The sequence below is a fragment of the Biomphalaria glabrata genome, chromosome 5 (genome assembly GCF_947242115.1).
Source record: "Biomphalaria glabrata chromosome 5, xgBioGlab47.1, whole genome shotgun sequence".
NCBI classification, from domain to species: Eukaryota; Metazoa; Mollusca; class Gastropoda; family Planorbidae; genus Biomphalaria; species Biomphalaria glabrata.
Window position 1 is genome coordinate 48,948,352 of NC_074715.1, and position 23,639 is coordinate 48,971,990.

A 23,639-nucleotide genomic window follows, 5' to 3' on the forward strand; every position below is an offset into this window, starting at 1 on the left:
CATAAAGTGTGTATTTTTTTTTCCACTTTCTACTTTCATTATCGTGTTTCAGTGTACTGATTTGGACTTCATTGGTAGAGGATTACGGTTTATTTCTACTTTCATTATTGTTATCTGTAGACTAGTAGATCTTACCTATTAAAAGGCTATTACTATTAGATCTAGACTTCTAGATCTATATAGATCTACATGCGTACGGGTGGATGACAAATATTGAGGTACCTTACATTTTATTAAAATCTTTTATTTATTTATAGACCCTAGATCAAGTAGATCTAGATCTAGATTAATCTAGATTATTAATCTAGATTATTATTATATCTAATCATGATTCAAGTGAGTGTAATTAGTTCATATCATATTCAATTCAGGGTGTGGGTTGATAAATTTGTCAAGACTCGAGTGACTCGAGATCAGTTGTCAAGAGACTCAAATATTGAGGTACCTTACATTTTAATAAAATCTGATCTTTTATAAACCCTGTCCCTAGATCTAGATATAATCTAATCATGATTCAAGCCTGAATTAGTTCATATTCAATGCAGGGTGTGGGTTGATAAATCATAATAAATGATTCTGTCAAGACTCGAGTGACTCGAGATCAGTTGACAAAAGACTCATCACTCAAGAACTTAGATAAAAAAATTAGAAGTAGAAGGATTGACTAACTAAGTAACTTAACTGACTAGGACTAGACTTGAGTCTTGACTAGACTTCACTAGACTCTAGACTGACTAAAGTACTAAACTATGCCCCTATAGACAATATACACAAAACAACACATGTGACATAGAGATGTCTAAACATTAAAAATATTCTGAATATTAACTGAAGTGAAATGCTTAATAAAATTTAATAAATGACTTTCATGTAAATAAGGGGACTACCATAGTTTACCATACATATATTAATGTACCTTGATTACTAATTAATAATAGTAATGTTTCAGTTGAGTTGACAATTCAATATCTACTGGGTAAGAATGCTCTCAACAAAGGTGTTCAGTTCAGGGGATAATATTCAGAATCAAAAAATACTTTGCAACTCCACTGCTGTCCACCCAGACAAGCTTGAAGAGGTTTATGAAACAGAGAGAAGTTTAGAATGGGTGATTTCTAACAGTTTCAAAAAGGTAAAGAATCTTCATATTTGTGAAGAGCTCACTAGATTCCGGTTGTTGTTTTTTAGCTTTGCCTATTCAGGCTTAGAAATCTGCATTGTTTTCCACTTTATTTGTTTATAATACTAACCATGTAGATCTAGAACTTTCATTGAATGAACTCCCATTAAAATGAGAGATTTTGTACTTGTGGAGCTAATCTTCTGTTTCTAGCTATATTTCTGTATAGTTTCAGTCCAAGTTTTGATAATGTGGCTTGTATACACCAAAATTCCTGTGTTTGTTGTTGCTTTGGAAGAGATATATGTCATTGAAGTCCATAATTCATTAATAGTTTCCTTGATCCTTTCTAAGTCAACCTTACCCCTCTGTAGAGTTTTTGATTATATGGATTTTTTAAAATAAAAATTTTATGCCAAATTACTTCCTTGAAATTGGGACTGGTGGTTGAGTGGTTAAGCACTTGGCTTCTGAATGAGGTGTCTTGGGTTCAAATCCCAGTAAGGACTTTTTTTATTTTTGGGATTTTTAGAGCATGCCTGAGTCCATCCAACTCTAATGGGTACCTGACATTAGTTGAAGAAAATAAGGAAGTTGGTCATTTGGTAGCCACGACACCCTCACAAAGTTTGAAAAGGTTACTTTAGTTTTAATTCCATGAGGGATGCACATTCTGTACATTTTTCACTGTCAAATCCATTATTATTTCATTTTTTTTGGTAAAGAAATAGCTTGCAAAAGACTTTTCTATTTTTTTTATATATTTTTTTATAATAAAAAATTCTTAGATTATAAAATACATTGTTAATAATAGTGGCAATTTTAATTCATAAATTTTGATATACTTCACAGTAATTATCAAAGAAATCATCTCTCCCCCCTAAAGAAAATGCAGACAAAAAAAAAAGAACAAAATGACTTTTTTGGAGCCAAATATATGTTTCTGACACACATGTTAGAGGTCAGATCATAGCAAAGTACATTGAAATCTATCCTCTTAAGCTTCGGTTTGCTCTAAGGGCAGAAGTTTCAATCGGCAAGAATTGGTCCATTAGTATAGTAAAGATGTGCCTTTAAAATGCTTCTCAAGGAGATTTTGTTTTACTTTCCTTTTTTTTTTCTTTTTGGTTTAAAGATTGCTCTGCAGTTCCCTGATGATCTTTTGGTTGATGCTCCTACAGTCGCAGAAATTTTGCAAGAAAAATTACAAGATTGCACTGTGTTTATACTGGGAGACACTTCATATGGCAGGTAAATATAGTTGATACAGAGAAACCTTTGAAAACAACCAATGCTTATCTAGAAAGTATCTAAAATGTTTGGTATCCAAAACAATTTTTCTCCTTTAGAAATACAAAAAAATGTTGATTAATTGGTTTCTGGCCCCTGTTGAAAGTTACCGGCTATTTAGGTGTGTTTTTTAAAATGAGAACAGTTATAATACAATGTAAGTGGAATTGAATAAACTTAAAAGCCTTAAAAAATCATTTCAAGATAAGAAGACATTTAGTAGACGTAAGGAAACATTGTTTTGACAAGGATGGGGTGAGTGGCTGTTGGTGTAGGGAGGAAGTGGTTGAATTACTGCTTGGAGGGGCTACTTCCCTGTTGTTCTACTTTGAGGTTGAAGGAAAAAACTTGTCTGATGTCTGTTGATTCTACTTTGACATCACATTACATTTGAATGTGTTGCCTATTGCACGTTCAGGGAAAGACTTGAAAAAGTGAGATTCTCCCCCTTGCTTCTTTAACCTCTGAACTTGGCAATCCTCCCCCCCCCCCTTTTCCTGTTAGGATCTGAATTTCTTTCAGTATTTGGTGCAAATTTTTAATGAAAGTTTTTATCGTTGTCTGAAATGGTCGATGATCAAAGGCATTTTGCTAATCCAGTGTTATTGTTAGATCCAAAGTGTTGCTTTTTACGGTGGTAAAAAAAATTTTACCATACATTTAATGTAACTATTTATATATATGCAATGAATCCTTCTTTGTTTTCAAATACTTCAAAATATTTAAAATAAATCTGAAAAGAAAGGTTTGCCAGTATATTTAGCTTGATAAGCCAGAATTCGATATAAAATAAGTTCTCATCTTAACATTGTTATTATTACCACCATCTATTCGTCTTGCTTGGTTACTGGCCAAGAGATTTGCTTTTTTACATTGTCATTAGAAGCAGCCATGTTTGACTGTTTTCCCAATCCTAAAGAAGGATTTACAATGAATACTAAGTACTAATGTCATCAAGTCATGGAAGACTAAAAAGTAAAGTACCAATAATACATAAAACACTTAACCATTATTACAATACAAAAACACAGCTTAATAAAATACCCAAAAAGGCACATTTCTTATTCCATATGCTAGGCAAGTTTGCTCCTTTTTCCCCTGTGACATTACAGCTTGGAGCAGGTTGCTGAATCAGCCAAGAAAATCAATGTCTTAGCAGAGTTTTTCTAACAGTCGACTAGTTTAAAAGGTTATGCGTATGGTGTAATTATCTTGTTTTATTTAAAAGAATGCTCTAATTTTAAGGAATCAGATGAGGAAGTCAAGTTCAGATCAGACAGTTGCCTTAAATTTTTAAAAGACAAGAAGAAGACAAATTAAAGTGGATCAAGACTTATTAGCAGGACTTTAAAATAATTATCATACTAATTGTAGTGTATTTTTTGACATAGTGGAGGGCAAGAGCAACCTTCAGGTCAGGAAAGGAAACCAATTAATAATAATATTTAGTCTAATATATGTTTAAATATATTTAAAAAGAAATAGAAAAACCAATAAATTCTTTACTATTTTAGCTTTATTGTCAAAATGATACAAGTCACAAATGTGTGTTGCACATATTCTGTCACAGACAAACCTCACTATATTTAAAACTTTTTATTTCAACATGCACTTTCAGCCAGACAGAGTCCTGAGAATCTTATATATATATATATATTAATACATAAATATTGAACCTTGATTGCATATAGAAATCTTATCACCTCTAAGCAGCTTAATATAATGACTGTGACTGCATAAGTACTATAGGGACATCTACACTGATATTAATTTATTAAAATACATAATACTTATTACATAAGTTGTAAATTGGATTTAGAAAAAAAAAATCTGAACAAAATTTCATATATAAATTAGATTTTTTTTTACATGTCATATTAAATTTGCATGCAAAAATTATAAAAAAAAGTCTTTTAACATTCCTCGTTATATGTTAATGTTTGTAAAAGTATTTGTCCCATATAAAAAACTATTTAACTATTTCTGTAAAGTAAATATTTGTAGAAGTGTTTAAAGTATACAAGTAGCTAAGACAAAACAAAATTAGTTATCATTGACTACAGAATTTTATGACAACTTGAAGAAATAAGAGCAACCATTTTTTTTAACAGCTAAATGAAATTGTCAACTTTAAGTTTTACATTGTGCCTAGCATTTGGTATTTTTACTTCTAGCTGCTGTGTGGATGAGGTAGCAGCACAGCATTATGGTGCTGACTGTATCATACACTATGGTCATACATGTCTTAGCCCTACTTCCAAACTGCCAGTTTTGTATATATTTACAAAATCTGAGGTTGACATTGACGACTGTATGAATCAGATGCTGGGAACTTGTACAGAAAGAGAGATGAAAGCTATTCTAGTCTGCAGCACTGCCTATCTACATGCAATAGGTAATATATCTGTGTCACTATACAAATCTTTTAGGAAAGAAGAAATTGCTATCATTTCGTTTCATTTTAAGGGGTTTTAATTATTTAATTTTTTTTTTATTTCTCAACAGATAAACTTTTCTTAAAGTTAAAGGAGCACTACAGAAATGTACTAGCTACATCACCAGTTACCTCTAAAAACAGTAAAGGGAATGATTCATCTGAGGTGACTGTGATTACTAAGTGTGGTCGCAGGATTGAAATTCCAGCAGGAGACTGTCTCAACGACTATTCTTTTATCTACATCGGCAGTAACCAGGGCCCTGAACTGACAGTCATGATGATGACATTAAACAAGTGCCGGTTCTATACCTATGACCCCACTGAGAGGATATTCAGATGGGAACAGGTCAACATGAACAAAGCTCTTATGAAAAGATACTATTACATAGAAAGGGCTAAAGATGCGAACATTGTTGGGATTGTTGTGGGGACACTGGGGGTCAGCAGATATAAGGAGATGATTGACCACCTTAAAGCTTTGCTAAAAAAATCTGGGAAGAAAAGTTATACATTTGTGGTGGGCAAGCTGAATCCAGCCAAGCTGGCAAATTTTGCAGAAGTGGATTTGTACGTCTTGGTTGCATGTCCAGAAAGCAGCTTGCTTGACCAGTCTGAGTTTTTCCAACCAATTATCAGCCCTTTGGAGTTAGAGATTGCCTGTAATCAAGCCAGACAGTGGACTGGGGATTACAGCCTGGACTTTACTGAACTATTGCCAGGTAATATTAGTGCTGAATAATTTAAATAATATCTGTTATATAATAGAAACATGGTTAAATATATTTGCTATTATTTATGTGAATTAAATTTTTCTTTAACCTATAGTTAAAAAATGTTCGCCTGTTTTAATGTGTACATTCTATACTTTAGGATCTGCTTTGTACATTGAAGCTCCTAATTTTGATAGCACTAATGATGACCTGGCAGATGTTTCTTTGATAAACAACAGAGTGAGAACCATTGGGATGCAGGATACATCATCACTGGGGAAGAGCCCCTCTACTGATGTCAGTTTGATAAACGAAAACAGGTCCATAGCTACCATCGCAAGGAATGCAGGTTTGTATGTGTCAAAAATAGTGCCACTGCATTTTTACCTATTGAAAATAGTTTTTCTTATTAATTGGTTTTAAAATACATTTTTTTCAGGAGAGTTTTTGTCAACTCGAAGCTGGAAAGGATTAGAACAGAAATTGGGAGAAACTGCTGTTAGCTTGGCTGTTCAGGGACAGTGTGGAATAGCTGCAGGATATGAAAATGAGCCTGCCAGTTAAGAACACTTTCAGCTCAGCACAAACTGTTACACAAAAGAACATTAAATGGGCTTTTTTTTTAACCAAACGAGGACATGGATACAATACATTTATCAGTCTAGGAGTCTTGTGAAACATACTGCCATGCATTATTGTAAAAGAACTGCTAATTTTTACTGTAAGCGTTATATAATAGTTTTGCTATTGTATTGTAGCAAGCAAATGCTGTTTCCTTGATGAAATCAGGCTAGTGAAACATAAACAGAAAATATATTTAATAGTAGAAAAGTATTTGAACTAATGAAATAAAAAAAAAAGCCTAGTCTTTTTATATATATAATTTCATCATTATTTTGTTTCAATTCAAATTCAAACTTGGTGTTGTGAGTGAATTTTTTCACTATTGAGAAAATCGCTACTTTTGTGCAAGTCTTAATTATTTGTTATCTAGATATATCTCTCAGTATTGAATTTAAAAAGAAAACAGGCATCATGAAGTTTTGTAGACTACAAGAGGAAACAAAGGTTAAATGTAGTCATCTTATGACTTTTTCTGGAACATGAGTAAAAAGACTAGATTTCTCAAATGTATAGGTGCCCTTTACACACAGATGACATATATGGAATTTTTAAATTCCTTGTTTAAAAAATATGATGGGGTAGCCACCCAGATTCTTAAATGTATGAAAATTATCAAAAGTAATATTTCAAATGTTGCATATGATTTTAAAAAAAAAAATTGTTATTAAATTCCTTCCCCACTCCCTAATTAGATACAAATATTACATTAAAATGTTATAGTATATTTACATTCAAGTTTTAGGATTAGAAAAGGTGTAATTTAGATGATATAAAGGAAAGAATGGACGCTATACCTATTTCTAGGAATGACAAAACTTTTCTGCTATTGATTCAGATCTATATATACTTTTCATAATTCATTATTTTCTCTGTTTCAATATATTTGTTTTGGTAACAGTACATATAGAGTTGGTCATCACACAGACATTATAGATACATTTTTAAATAGCTTGGCTTTCAGAAGGTTGAAAGATTTATTTATTTTTCTTTAATTTACAAACATTAACATTTTGTGGCGTTAAATTCTAATTGGTCTACCATCAATTTTTTTTTGTTAAGGAAGACACGATTCATTACCTCCCTTTCATCTCCTAACCAAAACTTCTCAAAAGTCCGCAAACTCTTCGGCGTATCGGTCCACTTTGAGGATCGAGATGCTCTCCTCTTTGTTCCTCTCAAAGTTGGACGTGTCGGTGTCGGACTTGAGGTGCGGGATCCACGGAGCCTGGTAGGCCTTGGTGATGATCTTCCGGAAGTCCACCTCCTTGTACCAGTTGTGGTTGATGATATCGAAGGCCCCGTCTTTCAGGTTACCAAATCGTTTGGTGACGTCTGTCTTTCAAGAGAGGAGGCGGGGGCGGAGACAAAGACAAAAACAATGTGAAAGCTTACTTTTTTTTTTCAAATAGAATGGGGCATAAACAGTGGCGTAGCTAGGAATGTACCATCATTCCGGGGGGGGGGGGGGAGGGGCTTGGCCTCTTTAGAGGGCCCTGAATTTCGACATCATGGCATGAGATAATAGCGTAATACTTAATATATATTGTAAAAAAAAATAATTCAAACACCCATTTGGGGGCCCCCCTCAAATAGGGGACCAGGGGATCTTCAAATTCTCCCCCCACCACAATTAGTATGCAAAATGTCGAGGTCGTCCACTTATCATTGTGTTTTTTTTTTTTTTTTTTTTTTAGTAGCTTTTATTTTTAGAACGAGGTTTCCAGCATGTAGGGAACACACAGAATGCCCGTTTGTATAGGACATATTCATCCCAGATTGTCTGTTTCTATAGGACGTATGCCTAGTCCCCAGATTGTCTGTTTCTATAGGACGTAGCCTAGTCCCCAGATTGTCTGTTTCTATAGGACGTATTCCTAGTCCCCAGATTGTCTGTTTCTATAGCATGTATGCCTAGTCCCCAGATTGTCTGTTTCTATAGGACGTATGCCTAGTCCCCAGATTGTCTGTTTCTATAGGACGTAGCCTAGTCCCCAGATTGTCTGTTTCTATAGGACGTAGCCTAGTCACCAGATTGTCTGTTTCTATTGGACGTATGCCTAGTCCCCAGATTGTCTGTTTCTATAGGACGTATGCCTAGTCCCCAGATTGTCTGTTTCTATAGCACGTATGCCTAGTCCCCAGATTGTCTGTTTCTATAGGACGTATGCCTAGTCCCCAGATTGTCTGTTTCTATAGGACGTATGCCTAGTCCCCAGATTGTCTGTTTCTATAGGACGTAGCCTAGTCCCCAGATTGTCTGTTTCTATAGGACGTAGCCTAGTCCCCAGATTGTCTGTTTCTATAGGTCGTATGCCTAGTCCCCTGATCACCTGTTTCTAGTAGGACATTCCTACTCCCCAGATCACCTGTTTCTAGTAGGACACTTCTACTCCCCAGATCACCTGTTTCTAGTAGGACATTCCTACTCCCCAGATCACCTGTTTCTAGTAGGACATTCCTACTCCCCAGATCACCTGTTTCTATTAGGACATTCCTACTCCCCAGATCACCTGTTTCTAGTAGGACATTCCTACTCCCCAGATCACCTGTTTCTAGTAGGACATTCCCACTCCCCAGATCACCTGTTTCTATTAGGACATCCCTACTCCCCAGATTACCTGTTTCTAGTAGGACATTCCTACTCCCCAGATCACCTGTTTCTAGTAGGACATTCCTACTCCCCAGATCACCTGTTTCTAATAGGACATTCCTACTCCCCAGATCACCTGTTTCTAGTAGGACATTCCTACTCCTCAGATCACCTGTTTCTATTAGGACATTCCTACTCCCCAGATCACCTGTTTCTAGTAGGACATTCCCACTCCCCAGATCACCTGTTTCTATTAGGACATACCTACTCCCCAGATTACCTGTTTCTAGTAGGACATTCCTACTCCCCAGATCACCTGTTTCTAGTAGGACATTCCTACTCCCCAGATCACCTGTTTCTAATAGGACATTCCTACTCCCCAGATCACCTGTTTCTAGTAGGACATTCCTACTCCCCAGATCACCTGTTTCTAGTAGGACATTCCTACTCCACAGATCACCTGTTTCTAGTAGGACATTCCTACTCCCCAGATCACCTGTTTCTAGTAGGACATTCCTACTCCCCAGATCACCTGTTTCTAGTAGGACATTCCTACTCCCCAGATCACCTGTTTCTAGTAGGACATTCCTACTCCCCAGATCACCTGTTTCTAGTAGGACATTCCTACTCCCCAGATCACCTGTTTCTAGTAGGACATTCCTACTCACCAGATCACCTGTTTCTAGTAGGACATTCCTACTCCCCAGATCACCTGTTTCTAATAGGACATTCCTACTCCCCAGATCACCTGTTTCTAGTAGGACATTCCTACTCCTCAGATCACCTGTTTCTATTAGGACATTCCTACTCCCCAGATCACCTGTTTCTAGTAGGACATTCCCACTCCCCAGATCACCTGTTTCTATTAGGACATCCCTACTCCCCAGATTACCTGTTTCTAGTAGGACATTCCTACTCCCCAGATCACCTGTTTCTAGTAGGACATTCCTACTCACCAGATCACCTGTTTCTAGTAGGACATTCCTACTCCCCAGATCACCTGTTTCTAATAGGACATTCCTACTCCCCAGATCACCTGTTTCTAGTAGGACATTCCTACTCCTCAGATCACCTGTTTCTATTAGGACATTCCTACTCCCCAGATCACCTGTTTCTAGTAGGACATTCCTACTCCCCAGATCACCTGTTTCTAGTAGGACATTCCTACTCCCCAGATCACCTGTTTCTATTAGGACATTCCTACTCCCCAGATCACCTGTTTCTAGTAGGACATTCCTACTCCACAGATCACCTGTTTCTAGTAGGACATTCCTACTCCACAGATCACCTGTTTCTAGTAGGACATTCCTACTCCCCAGATCACCTGTTTCTATTAGGACATTCCTACTCCCCAGATCACCTGATTCTAGTAGGACATTCCTACTCCACAGATCACCTGTTTCTAGTAGGACATTCCTACTCCTCAGATCACCTGTTTCTAGTAGGACATTCCTACTCCCCAGATCACCTGTTTCTATTAGGACATTCCTACTCCCCAGATCACCTGTTTCTAGTAGGACATTCCTACTCCCCAGATCACCTGTTTCTAGTAGGACATTCCTACTCCCCAGATCACCTGTTTCTAGTAGGACATTCCTACTCCCCAGATCACCTGTTTCTAGTAGGACATTCCTACTCCCCAGATCCGAGAATGGGACATGGGAGAAAAAAACATGTTACAACTTGTTACCAGACAGAGCTTTTTAGCAATTCGTTTTTTTTTTACTTGATTACTCATAACTGTTTCTAAAGAATATATTAGAACAAACATTAACTATTTTAACCTCATTCCTATTATAAACACATAAAATGAGGTATTCTAATTGAGAAATGACATGAAGACATACAAGGCGTGGAACACCACAAACTATAAAGAAGGTTAAAAACAACAACAAAACTTAAAATGTTTTGATAAGAAAAAAAGAAATATTAAAAAAAAAACACAACCAATGTCATCAACTACATACCGGGCTGAGATACAGAACAGAAAAAAAAATACATAAATACATTAGATGAGATTTTGAGAGGTAGCACTGGAATAAGCCAGTTATACACGTTTAATAGGTTCACAAGATTGTAGCTAATTATCGATAGTTTCAAAGCCTAGTCATTTGAATGCTTAATCTTTTAATGAGAATGGTCAAGTCTAGGCCTACCCAATGCCAACAAGCAAAACCTTTTTTTTTTTTTTTTTTTTTTTTTTTTTTTTTTTTTTTATGCCGGGAAGAACTGCACATTTACAGCCCCATATCACAATACTGTAAAAATGTATTTCTAAAGCTAACAAATTATTTCCTTACCACTATTTGATTGATTCATGTTTTGTAAGGAACCATGAGTAATTGTCCCAAATTTCAACTTGATCCGAGAATGGGAAGTGGGAGAAATAACGTGAACACAATTTGTATCAGACAGACGGAGTCAGTCAATATAAGATTTGTTTAAAAAATAAAGAAATATTTGGATAAATAGACGTTGGCGGAGGCTTCGTTTGTTCAGTAGCCCCGTAGAGAAAACTCGCTTTTGTGTTTGTAGGCTACAGTACTGTTCATCCGAAACATTATCTATTTTGTAGCTATTGCCTTCATTGTAGCTTACTCGAAGTAAGTGCAAAGGCCAGCTAGTTTAAAGAATGAAGCATGTATAAGATATAAACTATCAGTTTATATTACGTACAAATGTTGTGGTGACAACGTGTTACAAGAAATTCAAAAACAAAGGCACCCATTTCAGACCTTGCGATCTATGAAAGAAGTTGATGTGAACTAGGGTGTCATGTGGCCAGCTCAACCAACCAACGGCCGTTACTTCCCCAAGTAAATCAGTTACCTATTAGAGTTAGGTGGACACATGACTATTAGAGTTGGCTGGACACGACCATTAGAGTTATTTGGACACATAACCATTAGAGTTGGCTGGACACATGGCCATTAGAGTTGGCTGGACACATGACCATTAGAGTTGGCGGGACACATGGCCATTAGAGTTGGCTGGACACATGACCATTAGAGTTGACTGGACACATGACCATTAGAGTTGGCTGGACATATGACCATTAGAGTTGGCTGGTTACATGACCATTAGAGTTGGCAGGACGCATGGTCATTAGAGTTGGGTGGACACATGACCATTAGAGTTGGCTGGACACATTTAGGCGTCCTAAATATCCCAGATCAAGTCCCGCTCTGCTCCGTGATCAAAATAGGCCTATGTGTCAAACGTCTTATAGACTAGTTCTTATAGATTACAGACGTTACTTCAAATCTTATAGACTAGTTATCTTATAGATTACAGACGTTACTTCAAAAAAAAAAAAGACAATTACGCCCTAGACTGAAAGGATCCTCTTGTTATAAAATTTAGTCGAAAAGATCTACTTCTTCTCTTAGTATCTTTTTCTTTTAAATGATAAGCTACTCTTATTACCTGAATAAGTTTGGACAACAAACTTGTCAAGTTAGGTTTGAAGTGGCTAGGATACGAAACATTGCATTCGACGATCAGTTCATACAACCGGATGGGAGTCTTGTGGTCAAAAGGTACATAACCTCAATGAGAAAAAGCAAAAGATCATCAAACGTGATGAAAGACGCCGAGTCGGCAGTTAAAATCTACAGCGAGTTGGTCACGATCTTTAAACAAAGCTACACTACTGGCTAGTTTCTGCAAGCAAACTCGAGTTAGCTACCCATATAAAGCGTAGTGAAAAAAGAACACAGGCTCAATTTTTTTTTCAAAGTAACATTTTTAAAAATACATTACCAGTTGTAGTATTGGCGTTATTATTATTTTATATAGGTCTTGATAAAAGACTATTTGTAACCACTAGGAGACGTTACTTTTTTTCAACAGATTGTATGGCAATTTAGAAAAAAAAAACTGGGAAAAACATAGAATATTTCAAATAGGCAATTTAAATTTGTCAAATATGTTTATTCTTTGTTTTACGTATTCGGGGCATTTCTTTAAAGTTGAAAATTATTACATCCTAGCTTAAACTGCAGGGTTTGAATCCAGGATCATCGACATGACAGTCTGGAGAGCACACCACACGACCAGGCAGCCATCAATTTAAATTTTGTCTAACAGTTAAAGAATATAACTCACGATTAAAAAAAAAAAAAAAAGCATGTTCTGGGGTAATCTTTAAAAAAAAAAAAACAGACGTTACTTCGCGTGTTCCTAGGTCAATCTAGTCATGCACGTCAGCCAAGTCATTGTTTGTCCTGGCTGACTCAGGCAACCCATTCCATGCTCTAATAGCACTAAGGAAGAATGAGCATTTGCTCAAATCTGTCCTAGCATATCGAACGAGGAATGTGCCGAATGTGATAATATGCCAAAGTTGAGTACCTGCGACCATTTCATAGATCAATATTCCCAGACCCCAGTAGTCTACAGACTTCCCGTAGCCTTTATTCAAAATCATCTCAGGAGCAATGTATTGGGGTGTGCCGCACAGTGTCCAGGTTTGGTGGACTCTCTTTGCAAAACCAAAATCCGCCATCTGCAGCAAAGTAATAATAACATTGTATAGTAGATCTGAATGTTTTAACTTCATAACATAATATATCTTAAACATTACAGACATTCCTTTTAGAAAAAAAGCTTATATTGAATGTAGTTGCATCAATTAGTTTGGATCAGACATTTAATTTAAATTTGTAATCTAATCTAGACTAACAGTAATAAATCTGTGCTATTAGAAATATATTTACCAATTGTTTTTGCTTAGCGCAATTTCACGCTTTTAGCTTTCTCAATACGCTATCATATCTCTGCACTAGGTAGGGATGGGGGATGTTATTGTTAGTGATCGATTTTTAAATGCATTATATATAAACAAAAATTACGACTTGAATTCGAACTTGAAGGCTCAATAGCCTCCTCAAATGAATACACGAACCACTGTGCGAAGTGCTTTTGAAAATTGAAGGTTTATTATCTATTGTTTGTTTCAAACGACCTGATTCTCTACAGTCTACACAAAGTATAAAGGGGAATAATTCAACTTATAACACCACATCTGTCAAGTACAATTTCTTTCCCTCTTCAACACCAAACAAAATAATTAATTGCCAACAGTCAATAATAAAATTGTGTTTTTTTTTAAATTGATTATTTGTTTTGTCTGGTACAAGAAATAATTGTGGAAAATTTAAACTTGATCCGAGAAATAACGTGTACAAACTTTTTACCAGACAGAGTTGATAAATGTTTTGTAAATGATAATCTTATCTTATCTTATATAATACAGACGTTACTTCAAAAAAGAAGATGATTACGTCCTACGCGACATGCATTTAGTCATGCATATTAACCAATGACTTAAACTCTGACAAGTCACTGGTTTGCCTGGCTAGCTCAGGCAACCCATTCCATGCTCTAATAGCACTAGGGAAGAAGGAGTATTTGTACAAATTTGTCCTAGCATATGGGACGAGGAATGTGCCTTTATCTTTGTGTCTTTCAGAGTATTTTATTAAATTCTGTTTTAGTATTTGAAGATTATGGTTCAGTGTTTTATGTATAATTGCTACTTTACTTTTGAGCCTTCTGTCCTGAAGGCTTTCTAAATTTAGTGATTTTACTAAAGGTGTTACTCTAGTCAAATGTGAATATTCGTTTGTTATGAATCTCACTGCTCTATTTTGTGTCTTTTCCAGTTTCTTAATGTTTTCTTGAGTTGAGGGGTCCCAAAACGGAGGATGCATATTCTATTATTGGCCTAAATAAGGTTAATTTCATCCTTCGCGTATTCATCCGTTAATCTAATCGAGCATGTTTATTAGAGACAAACTTTTAAATAAATAAATAAATAATTGTAAGTTTCACCTTGATCCTAGAATGGGTGTGGGAGATATAACGTGTACAAACTGATAGACAGACAGAGTGCATTGATATAAACTTTGTAAAACGGAGCTATAAAAACGCTGGTCCTGGTGCTAGCCTTATACAAACTTTCCTTCACTCTTCTGTAGGTTTGATTACAAACAGATGTAAACATTACATAATTTTCATTGAGCATAATCTAGACTCTAGACGAAAACATCAAAAGAATATAATATTATAGCTTTTATATAGCGCTACTTTCATGCTTATAGCATGCTCAGAGCGCTTTGGTCCAATCTCATTTGTGGACCAGTTGGGGGGGGGGGTATCTAGGAGTTGGCGCTCAGTAAACGCAACTCTGCCCGAGTCGGGTGTCGAACCTCCAGCCTCTAGGTAGCCAAGACAAGCCAAGTTCAAGCGCACTTAGCCTCTCGACCACGCTTCCAAAACAGTTTTTTTTTTTTGGTGTTAATTTCTAATACACATATTTCTGAAAGTTAAAAATAAGTTTCCATAAATGTAAGTGATTTTTACAAAGACAGGATTTAGTCACTGTTACACATCGGCGTAGCCCCCTCGTTGCAGATACTAGTCCTTATTCCTTCCCCACACATTTAATTCAACCTCTACAGCACTGGTGATTACAATACAATAGCTCGCACCATTTTTTTAGTCCTGTCGGGTCATTTAAAATTATAGTAAGCACTACAAATGAACGTTATTTAGGTCAGACTTACTTTAATATAACCAGTACTGTCCACCAGAAGGTTCTCTGGTTTCAAATCTCGGTAGAGGACATTTGCATTGTGGAGGTATTGTAACGCCATGGCGACTTGCGCCGAGTAGAACTGCGCCCACGCTTCTGGCACACGACCTTTTCTCCTACACAAATAAACGCAAAGAACAGTAAATGATTTAAATCTCATATACAGCCATTGAGGATTGCAATTTACATGTTTTGACTGGTTACGGATTTAAGTATTTTTTCCCCTTGGTCTTAGCCACTTGGTTAAAAAAAAAAAGGAACTATTTTTAAAGCTTATATCAACCCAATGTCTATCTGGTACAATATGTGTACATGTTAATTCTCCCATTTCCCTTTCTCGGATCAAGTTCAAACTTTGCACAATTACTCATAACAAAACATGAACCAATAAAAAAAAAGTAAACAATTAATTGATTAGTGATAACCTAAACCTAAGCATGCTACACGTCAAGAAATCAATCAAACCTAAGCATTTCACATTTCAAGAAATCAATCCAACCTAAGCATGCCACAGGTCAAGAAATCAATCAAACCTAAGCATGCCACACGTCAAGAAATCAATCAAACCTAAGCATGCCACATGCCAAGAAATCAATCAAACATAAGCATTTCACACGTCAAGAAATCAATCAAACCTAAGCATCCCACATGTCAAAAAATCAATCAAACCTAAGCATGCCACACGTCAAGAAATCAATCAAACCTAAGCATGCTACACGTCAAGAAATCAATCAAACCTAAGCATGCTACACGTCAAAAAATCAATAAAACCTAAGCATGCTACACGTCAAGAAATCAATCAAACCTAAGCATGCTACACGTCAAGAAATCAATCAAACCTAAGCATGCTACACGTCAAGAAATCAATCAAACCTAAGCATCCCACACGCCAAGAAATCAATCAAACCGAAGCATGCCACACGTCAAAAAATCAATCAAACCTAAGCATCCCACACGCCAAGAAATCAATCAAACCGAAGCATGTCACACGTCAAAAAATCAATCAAACCTAAGCATGCCACACGTCAAGAAATCAATCAAACCTAAGCATGCTACACGTCAAGAAATCAATCAAACCTAAGCATGCTACACGTCAAGAAATCAATCAAACCTAAGCATGCTACACGTCAAGAAATCAATCAAACCTAAGCATCCCACACGCCAAGAAATCAATCAAACCGAAGCATGCCACACGTCAAAAAATCAATCAAACCTAAGCATGCCACACGTCAAGAAATCAATCAAACCTAAGCATGCTACACGTCAAGAAATCAATCAAACCTAAGCATGCTACACGTCAAGAAATCAATCAAACCAAAGCATGTCACACGCCAAGCAATCAATCAAACCTAAGCATGTCACACGCCAAGAAATCAATCAAACCTAAGCATGCTATACGTCAAGAAATCAATCAAACCTAAGCATGCTACACGTCAAGAAATCAATCAAACCTAAGCATGCTACACGTCAAGAAATCAATCAAACCAAAGCATGTCACACGTCAAGCAATCAATCAAACCTAAGCATGTCACACGCCAAGAAATCAATCAAACCTAAGCATGCTATACGTCAAGAAATCAATCCAACCTAAGCATGTCACACGCCAAGCAATCAATCAAACCTAAGCATGCTACATGTCAAGAAATCAATCAAACCTAAGCATGTCACACGTCAAGAAATCAATCAAACCTAAGCATGCTACACGTCAAGAAATCAACCAAACCTAAGCATGCCACACGCCAAGCAATCAATCAAACCTAAGCATGCCACACGTCAAGAAATCAATCAAACCTAAGCACGCCACACGTCAAGAAATCAATCAAACCTAAGCATGTCACACGCCAAGAAATCAATCAAACCTAAGCACGCCACACGCCAAGAAATCAATCAAACCTAAGCACGCCACACGCCAATGTGTCTAGCGCTGAGACAATCTGTACCTGATTAAACGGAAGAGCTCTCCACCGGGTGCGAACTCCATGACCATGTAAAGGTTGGTGGTGTCCTTGAAGGCCATGACCAGCTTCACTATGAATGGACAGTTAGTGACACTTCCCAGGAGACGTTTCTCGTTCAAAGTATGTTCCACCTGAAAGATATCGAGTCTCTTGTCTTTAACCCCTAAACTGCAAGTCATCGAGTCTTGTTTTTAACGCTTACACTGCAAGCCATCGAATCTAGGTTTATATAATGCTAATGTCAAGGACAAGACGATTTAATGTATGTAGTTTTGTAGATAAAATCAGTAGGTAAGAATACAAACCAGATCCTTTCGCCTCACTCCTCCCCCCTTCCCTGAAAGGTACTTTACTACACCGAGTTCAAGCACTTGACGGTGATGTAAGAAAAACATTTAGCGCTTACTTTTTTATCATTACGTGCGCCAGTCTTTCCCATTGAAGAGATCAGTCTCATTGAGGCGTTAGACCTTTATCCTCTAGCCATTTTGGAATGCAACCAATTAACAGATATGTTATTATTACTTTTATTTGAAACCCATTCATCAACTGGAACGCCCCAGAGCGAGTTTTCCACTCCGTAAGAGAAACATTCCCATTGTTTTAGAGTTTCAGGGACTTTATCAATGGGTAACTATAATAAACATTTCCATTGTTCTAGAGTTTCAGGGACTTTATCAATGGGTAACTATAATCTTAGTCTTATGTATCGTAACTATAATCTGAACTAGAATATTAGTCTTATATATCGTCTCATATATAACAGTAAAGGGGTAAATTACTATAGGTATGCTTGTTTTACAAGTTTTGGACGATTCTTCAAGATTGGAACCTCCTTGTCTAGATCTAAATCTCCCGCAGAACTGTTGGAGATAGAAGCGGGTAGGGTTCACCACTGAGACGACACTACAAAGGGCACAGCACACGACCTGGCAGCCATCTTTATAAGCTACATAAATATTACGTTTCGATCTAACAAACTTCTAACAGCAAAAAGTATTTGAACGTCGCATCGTCTGTTAAGCAATAAATACTTGATCCATGTAAGGCGAGAGGCGGAGCAAACTGAACGGTTTAAGTTCGAATCTCCAATGGCGATCGTCAATTCTTGTAATCTTTATTATTTTTAGCTCTGCTTTACTTGCATAACGCAGCTGGGAAACCTTTAGCGTGCTTTAAAAGTACACAAACAGCAATTATATCTTTTAAAGCGTTATTTAGTGCTTATGCGTTATTTAAAGAATAGTATGTGTAAGTAAAGTAAGTTCCCCTTTCAGATCTATAGGGCAGATGATGTAAAGGCCATATGTTTCTAAGGCCCATGATAAACGATGGTGTCGTGTGGCTAGCACAATGACAACCTACTTTTATTTAACCCAAATAATGTCAGGTAGCTATGGATGGTCCTAAAAATTCCGAGGCTTAAACTCCCAGTCTTCACCGAGATTCAAACCCGTGACCCTTGGTTCGGAAACCAAGCGCTTTACCACTCAGCCACCATGTCCTCAGTAAAATATAAGCCTTCTCCAATACGTCTAATATTTTTATACTGTGGAACATTTTCAATTTAAATTTATGAATTATTTGACACCGAAAATAAATCAACAGACCTGTTTGGTCTTGATGACCTTCTCTTTGTTTAGTATCTTAATGGCGTAAGTCTTGTTGTTGGGGTCAAGGTTGTATTGCGCCAACATCACTCTCCCGAACGATCCAGACCCAAGAGTTTTGATTAATGTGAAGTTTTTGATGGTTTCCTGGCATAGAAAGGTACACTTTTCATTAATAAGACCAAAATAATTAATTACATTATCAGAAACATTTTCCTCTCGTGATACTGCTTTGCCAAGTAACGAAAGTTTTACGTTGCAAAAGAGAAAACACTCACAAATGTGATACGTTGGCATGAAGGAACATTTGACTGCAGACGACCATTCACGTGAGGTTATGCTAGCTCCCATTTTCATAAATCCCAGGCAGTCCCAGTACCTATTTGAACTCTCATATTGCAAAACTCAAAACGATATGGAAAGACAAATGCATAGCTATCGATACCAAAATCAGACTGATGCGCTTTTTGGTAATGGCCACATTCTTATATGCTTGCTAGATTTGGATGCCGACTGCAGAGCTAGAGAGGAAGATCCTAGCAATGGAATTGAGATACTGCAGAAGGATCCTAGGTATTACCTTTAAAGACCGCATAAAAAACGAAGAGATTAGAGACAAGGTTACTACAGCGATTGTAAAAAGAAACACGCAAACTAAAACGCTATGGCCATATTACAAGGTCTTCGTGGCTCGAAAAGACTTTCCTTCAAGGAACAGTACCAGGAAAAAGAAAAGAGGCAGACAGGGAAAACAATGGGATGACAACATAGAACAATGGACGGGCCTGCCATTGAAAAAGTTTCTATCCAAAGCAAAGGACAGAGAGGAATGGAGAAAGAAGGTCAAGATATCTTGTGAGGGATAGGTGAAGGTGATTGCGATCAGGAGAAGGATACTAGATTGCTGTAGGGGGGAGGGTAAAGTGTGGACAAGGGAAAGACAGGTCGCGATCTTAGGCAACACTGGCGTAGGCTAAATAAATTGGACCTTACGTGGTAACTCTTGAATTAAAACCAGGCAACCGTAGCCATGTCCAAAAAAAAAAAAATTCTTGCCAAATATGCTTAACATTCTTTACGTCAATATGGCAATATGACATATGACAAAATGGCATGAAGATGACATGTCAACGGTCGCGTTGGAAACTTGCAGACCGAGAAATCTGTCAGTTGTTGTGACCTACATCTACATTCTAGAACAGTGTTTCCCAAACCGTGTTTCGCGGAACACTAGGCCCTGAATATGTGTCCCACGAGCTACTGGACTAATTAAAGAGTAGGCCACCACGTGAATTAATCTCTCTAAAAGGGTAGAATGTGCGAAATGTTCCGTTACGGTAAAAAGCTTGAGAAACACTGTTAGAACATATGTGGCGATTCTCCCTCTAGATGCCTGCGCGTGGATTATTCCTGTTACAGACACTAGGAGAATGGTATTTTTTTATCTTCAATCTCGGATTTACTTCCGTCACGTCTGACCACGCAAAGCATCATTCTCTCCTTCATTTCTCTTTCACACTCTCTTTCTCTCCCTCTCTAAAACAGTTTGATAATGAAATAATTAAAGGGAATTACCTACCGGATGTGACATTTGAGATGAGAGTAATAATTGCGTTCGTGTGAAAGTGTATGATGTATAGGCATAAGTGAGTGTGAAAGTGTATGATGTATAGGCATAAGTGAGTGTGAATGTGTATGATGTATAGGCAAAAGTGAGTGTGAATGTGTATGATGTATAGGCATAAGTGAGTGTGAATGTGTATGATGTACAGGCATAAGTGAGTGTGAATGTGTATGATGTACAGGCATAAGTGAGTGTGAATGTGTATGATGTACAGGCATAAGTGAGTGTGAATGTGTATCATGTATAGGCATAAGTGAGTGTGAAAGTGTATGATGTACAGGCATAAGTGAGTGTGAATGTGTATCATGTATAGGCATAAGTGAGTGTGAATGTGTATGATGTATAGGCATAAGTGAGTGTGAATGTGTATCATGTATAGGCAAAAGTGAGTGTGAATGTGTATGATGTATAGGCATAAGTGAGTGTGAATGTGTATCATGTATAGGCATAAGTGAGTGTGAATGTGTATCATGTATAGGCATAAGTGAGTGTGAATGTGTATGATGTATAGGCAAAAGTGAGTGTGAAAGACAAAGACGTAGCCCTAGTTTGTGTATGTTAGATAAAGAAAGAATTATTCTTTCTATGGCACTTGACAAGATCCTGAGATTTACATCTATATACATATATATGTAAAAAAAAATTCAAGGTTTATATCATTTTGAATAATTGAGCAACGTTTCAACTTAATCCGAGAAGGGCAATTGGGAGAAATAAAGTGTACAAAATTTGTAACAGACAGACAGAAGGAGTGAGTTGCTATAAGCTTTGCAAAGATCCAGCTTGAATATATCAGACATTGAAATATTCGGGCAAGATGGATTCAAACTTACAGAAGTTGTGATGTTGGCCTTGTAACGATCATCGAAGTCTTTCCTGGCCTTTTCTAAATACTCTTTTAGCCAGTTTTCCGAATGACTCAAGACCAAATCGCCACTCTTAGATTCATGAGCTACACCTTGGAAAACAAACACAGTCTAAAGCATGGGAGATCACAATAACTTACAATGCAAAATAAAAGTGGAAACAAACAAAAACATTTAGTATGGCCTTTAGAGGGAGGCGCGGCGACCAGGGCTTCCGAACCGATGGATCCCGGGTTCGAATCCTGATGAAGATTGGGATTTTTGTATTTTGGGATCTTTAGTGCGCGCTACGTTCACATCCTAGGGAGAATGGTGTGAAAGAGGAAGAAAAGAAAGGACTGCCAGAAATGGAGTACTTTGAACGAAGATGTTATTGACATTATTATCCGTTGAACAGGATTAACGTTCTCATACTTCTGCGACTTGTTGTTCTGTGTTGGTGTCTAATTAAAAGAGTCTCACCTGACCGTAACATTGCACCCCTGAATCCAACCAGCTCTAATGGTTACCTTTCATCAGGGGGAAATGTAAAGGCGGTTAATTATCGGTCGTTGTGCTGGCAACGTGAAACCCTCGTGAACAGTAGGCCACATAAACAGGTGACCTTAATAGCAAGGTCTGAAAGGGGAACACATGGCCTTTCATGAGATTTTAAACGACCCTTTTAGGGGAAGGTTGACAATTTGCCCCATTTTTACGTTTTGTTTAAAACTCTTGATGAGAATGGAGCCTAAAGTAGACTTAATTGTTAATTATAATCATAATGAGAATTAAGCGTGTAGTGTGGACCTACACATTTTATAATCTTAAAATGTGTTTAAGTGTGATTTTTAATTTCTCAGAGATTTTATTCCAACTGTTTACAAAAACATATTTAGGCGCCCACATGTTACCTTTCGCTATTTAGACCCTAATATGTATATGTAGGTCAGATCACAGCCAGATCTACGTAGCCACGACAAATAGGCCTTCTGCCTTTTTCTTTAAGCTTCGCTTAACAAGACAATCCATATTAATAAGCGCAAACAGAACAAGGATGCCGATTGTAATCATCATTTAAAAAAAAAAACAATATTTTCCCCCACAGACTTAAGATCTGACCTAGATCTATATCTAGACTCTAGATTTAGATCTAATAGTGACATCATAGTCAATGTAGCATAGCGTGTACATTCTTGCGTTGGGTTTTTACTTACTCATGTCAGTCGGATGTGATTTTAATCTTATACAGCTGCGATTAAAATTCATGGGTGCGCGTCTGCAATAAGCGGGGCAGTGACCCAGAAAGGTTCATCTGCAGCTTCAATTTGACCTAACAAAAAGCGAAGCCGTGCATCCAAACAAAAGAAAAGGAAAAAAAGATCTAGATCTATTCTACTAGCTGCTGAAAATGTGAAAGAAAACTAAAGTTGCCTTGATCTGAAATCTAACTTAAAGCATGAGAGCGGTTTTTTTTTTATCTTTAGTTGTCGACTTTCAAGCAGATACTATGGTGAACATGTCGGTGCCACATTTTAAGATGACAGTGGTTTAAACCAATTTTATCCACCACTGTCGGAGACCCGATATTGACAAGTGGTGGCCATGTTGACATACAAAATTGCAGCTTTCAAAATGGGTTCAAGAAATGAGAATATTTAGCGTTCTCTTGAGGTGCTCGATGACGCACTCTTATTATTGAGTTAAAAGAGACAAAATTTTATGCTGCGCAGACACAGACAACATAGTTATTGATGAAACTATCAAACAAATCAAACAAAGCATTAGGGTTTATTAAAAGAAATTTCTATAAATCAAATAAGAACATAAAACTAAAATGTTATTTTACATTGGTTAAGCCAATAATAGAATAAGCATCCTTTGTTTGGGACCCCCTCAACTCAAGAAAACATTAAGAAACTGGAACAGACACAAAATAGAGCAGTGAGATTCATAACAAACAAATATTCACATTTGACTAGAGCAACACCTTTAGTAAAATCACTAAATTTAGAAAGCCTTCAGGACAGAAAGCTCAAAAGTAAAGTAGCAATTATACCTAAAACACTGAACCATAATCTTCAAATACAAAAACAAAATTTAATAAAAGACTCTGAAAGACACAAAGATAAATGCACATTCCTCGTCCCATATGCTGGGACAAATTTGTACAAATTCTCCTTCTTCCCTAGTGCTATTAGAGCATGGAATGGGTTGCCTGAGCTAGCCAGGA

The 23,639-nt window shown here is 36.9% G+C and overlaps 2 protein-coding genes across 6 annotated transcripts; one reads left to right on the forward strand and one right to left on the reverse strand.

Annotated features, from left to right (window-relative positions):
• The first annotated feature begins 114 nt into the window (after positions 1-114).
• LOC106064117 (2-(3-amino-3-carboxypropyl)histidine synthase subunit 2-like) lies at positions 115-6,468 on the forward strand. 3 transcript variants are annotated; one of them, XM_056028762.1, is made up of 7 exons: positions 115-218; positions 950-1,132; positions 2,256-2,371; positions 4,585-4,805; positions 4,916-5,566; positions 5,718-5,906; positions 5,997-6,468. In XM_056028762.1, exons 2-7 carry the CDS (start codon positions 983-985, stop codon positions 6,119-6,121), a joined length of 1,452 nt encoding a protein of 483 aa, XP_055884737.1. In that variant the 5' UTR covers positions 115-218; positions 950-982; the 3' UTR covers positions 6,122-6,468. The 3 variants fall into 3 exon arrangements, with proteins under 3 accessions (XP_055884737.1, XP_055884736.1, XP_055884738.1); XM_056028761.1 differs by having other exon boundaries at positions 172-218; positions 955-1,132; XM_056028763.1 differs by lacking the exon at positions 115-218 and adding an exon at positions 375-441.
• Positions 3,909-23,057, reverse strand: LOC106064116 (spermatozoon-associated protein kinase-like). Of its 3 annotated transcripts, XM_056028765.1 has the most exons (9): positions 22,624-23,057; positions 21,395-21,519; positions 18,938-19,084; positions 17,310-17,458; positions 15,341-15,485; positions 13,125-13,278; positions 12,198-12,319; positions 7,259-7,517; positions 3,909-5,504 (listed from the first exon to the last, which is right to left on the reverse strand). In XM_056028765.1, exons 1-8 carry the CDS (start codon positions 22,673-22,675, stop codon positions 7,287-7,289), a joined length of 1,125 nt encoding a protein of 374 aa, XP_055884740.1. In that variant the 5' UTR covers positions 22,676-23,057; the 3' UTR covers positions 3,909-5,504; positions 7,259-7,286. The 3 variants fall into 3 exon arrangements, with proteins under 3 accessions (XP_055884740.1, XP_055884739.1, XP_055884741.1); XM_056028764.1 differs by lacking the exon at positions 3,909-5,504 and having other exon boundaries at positions 6,832-7,517; XM_056028766.1 differs by lacking the exon at positions 3,909-5,504 and having other exon boundaries at positions 7,349-7,513.
• Between the last annotated feature and the right edge of the window lie 582 nt (positions 23,058-23,639).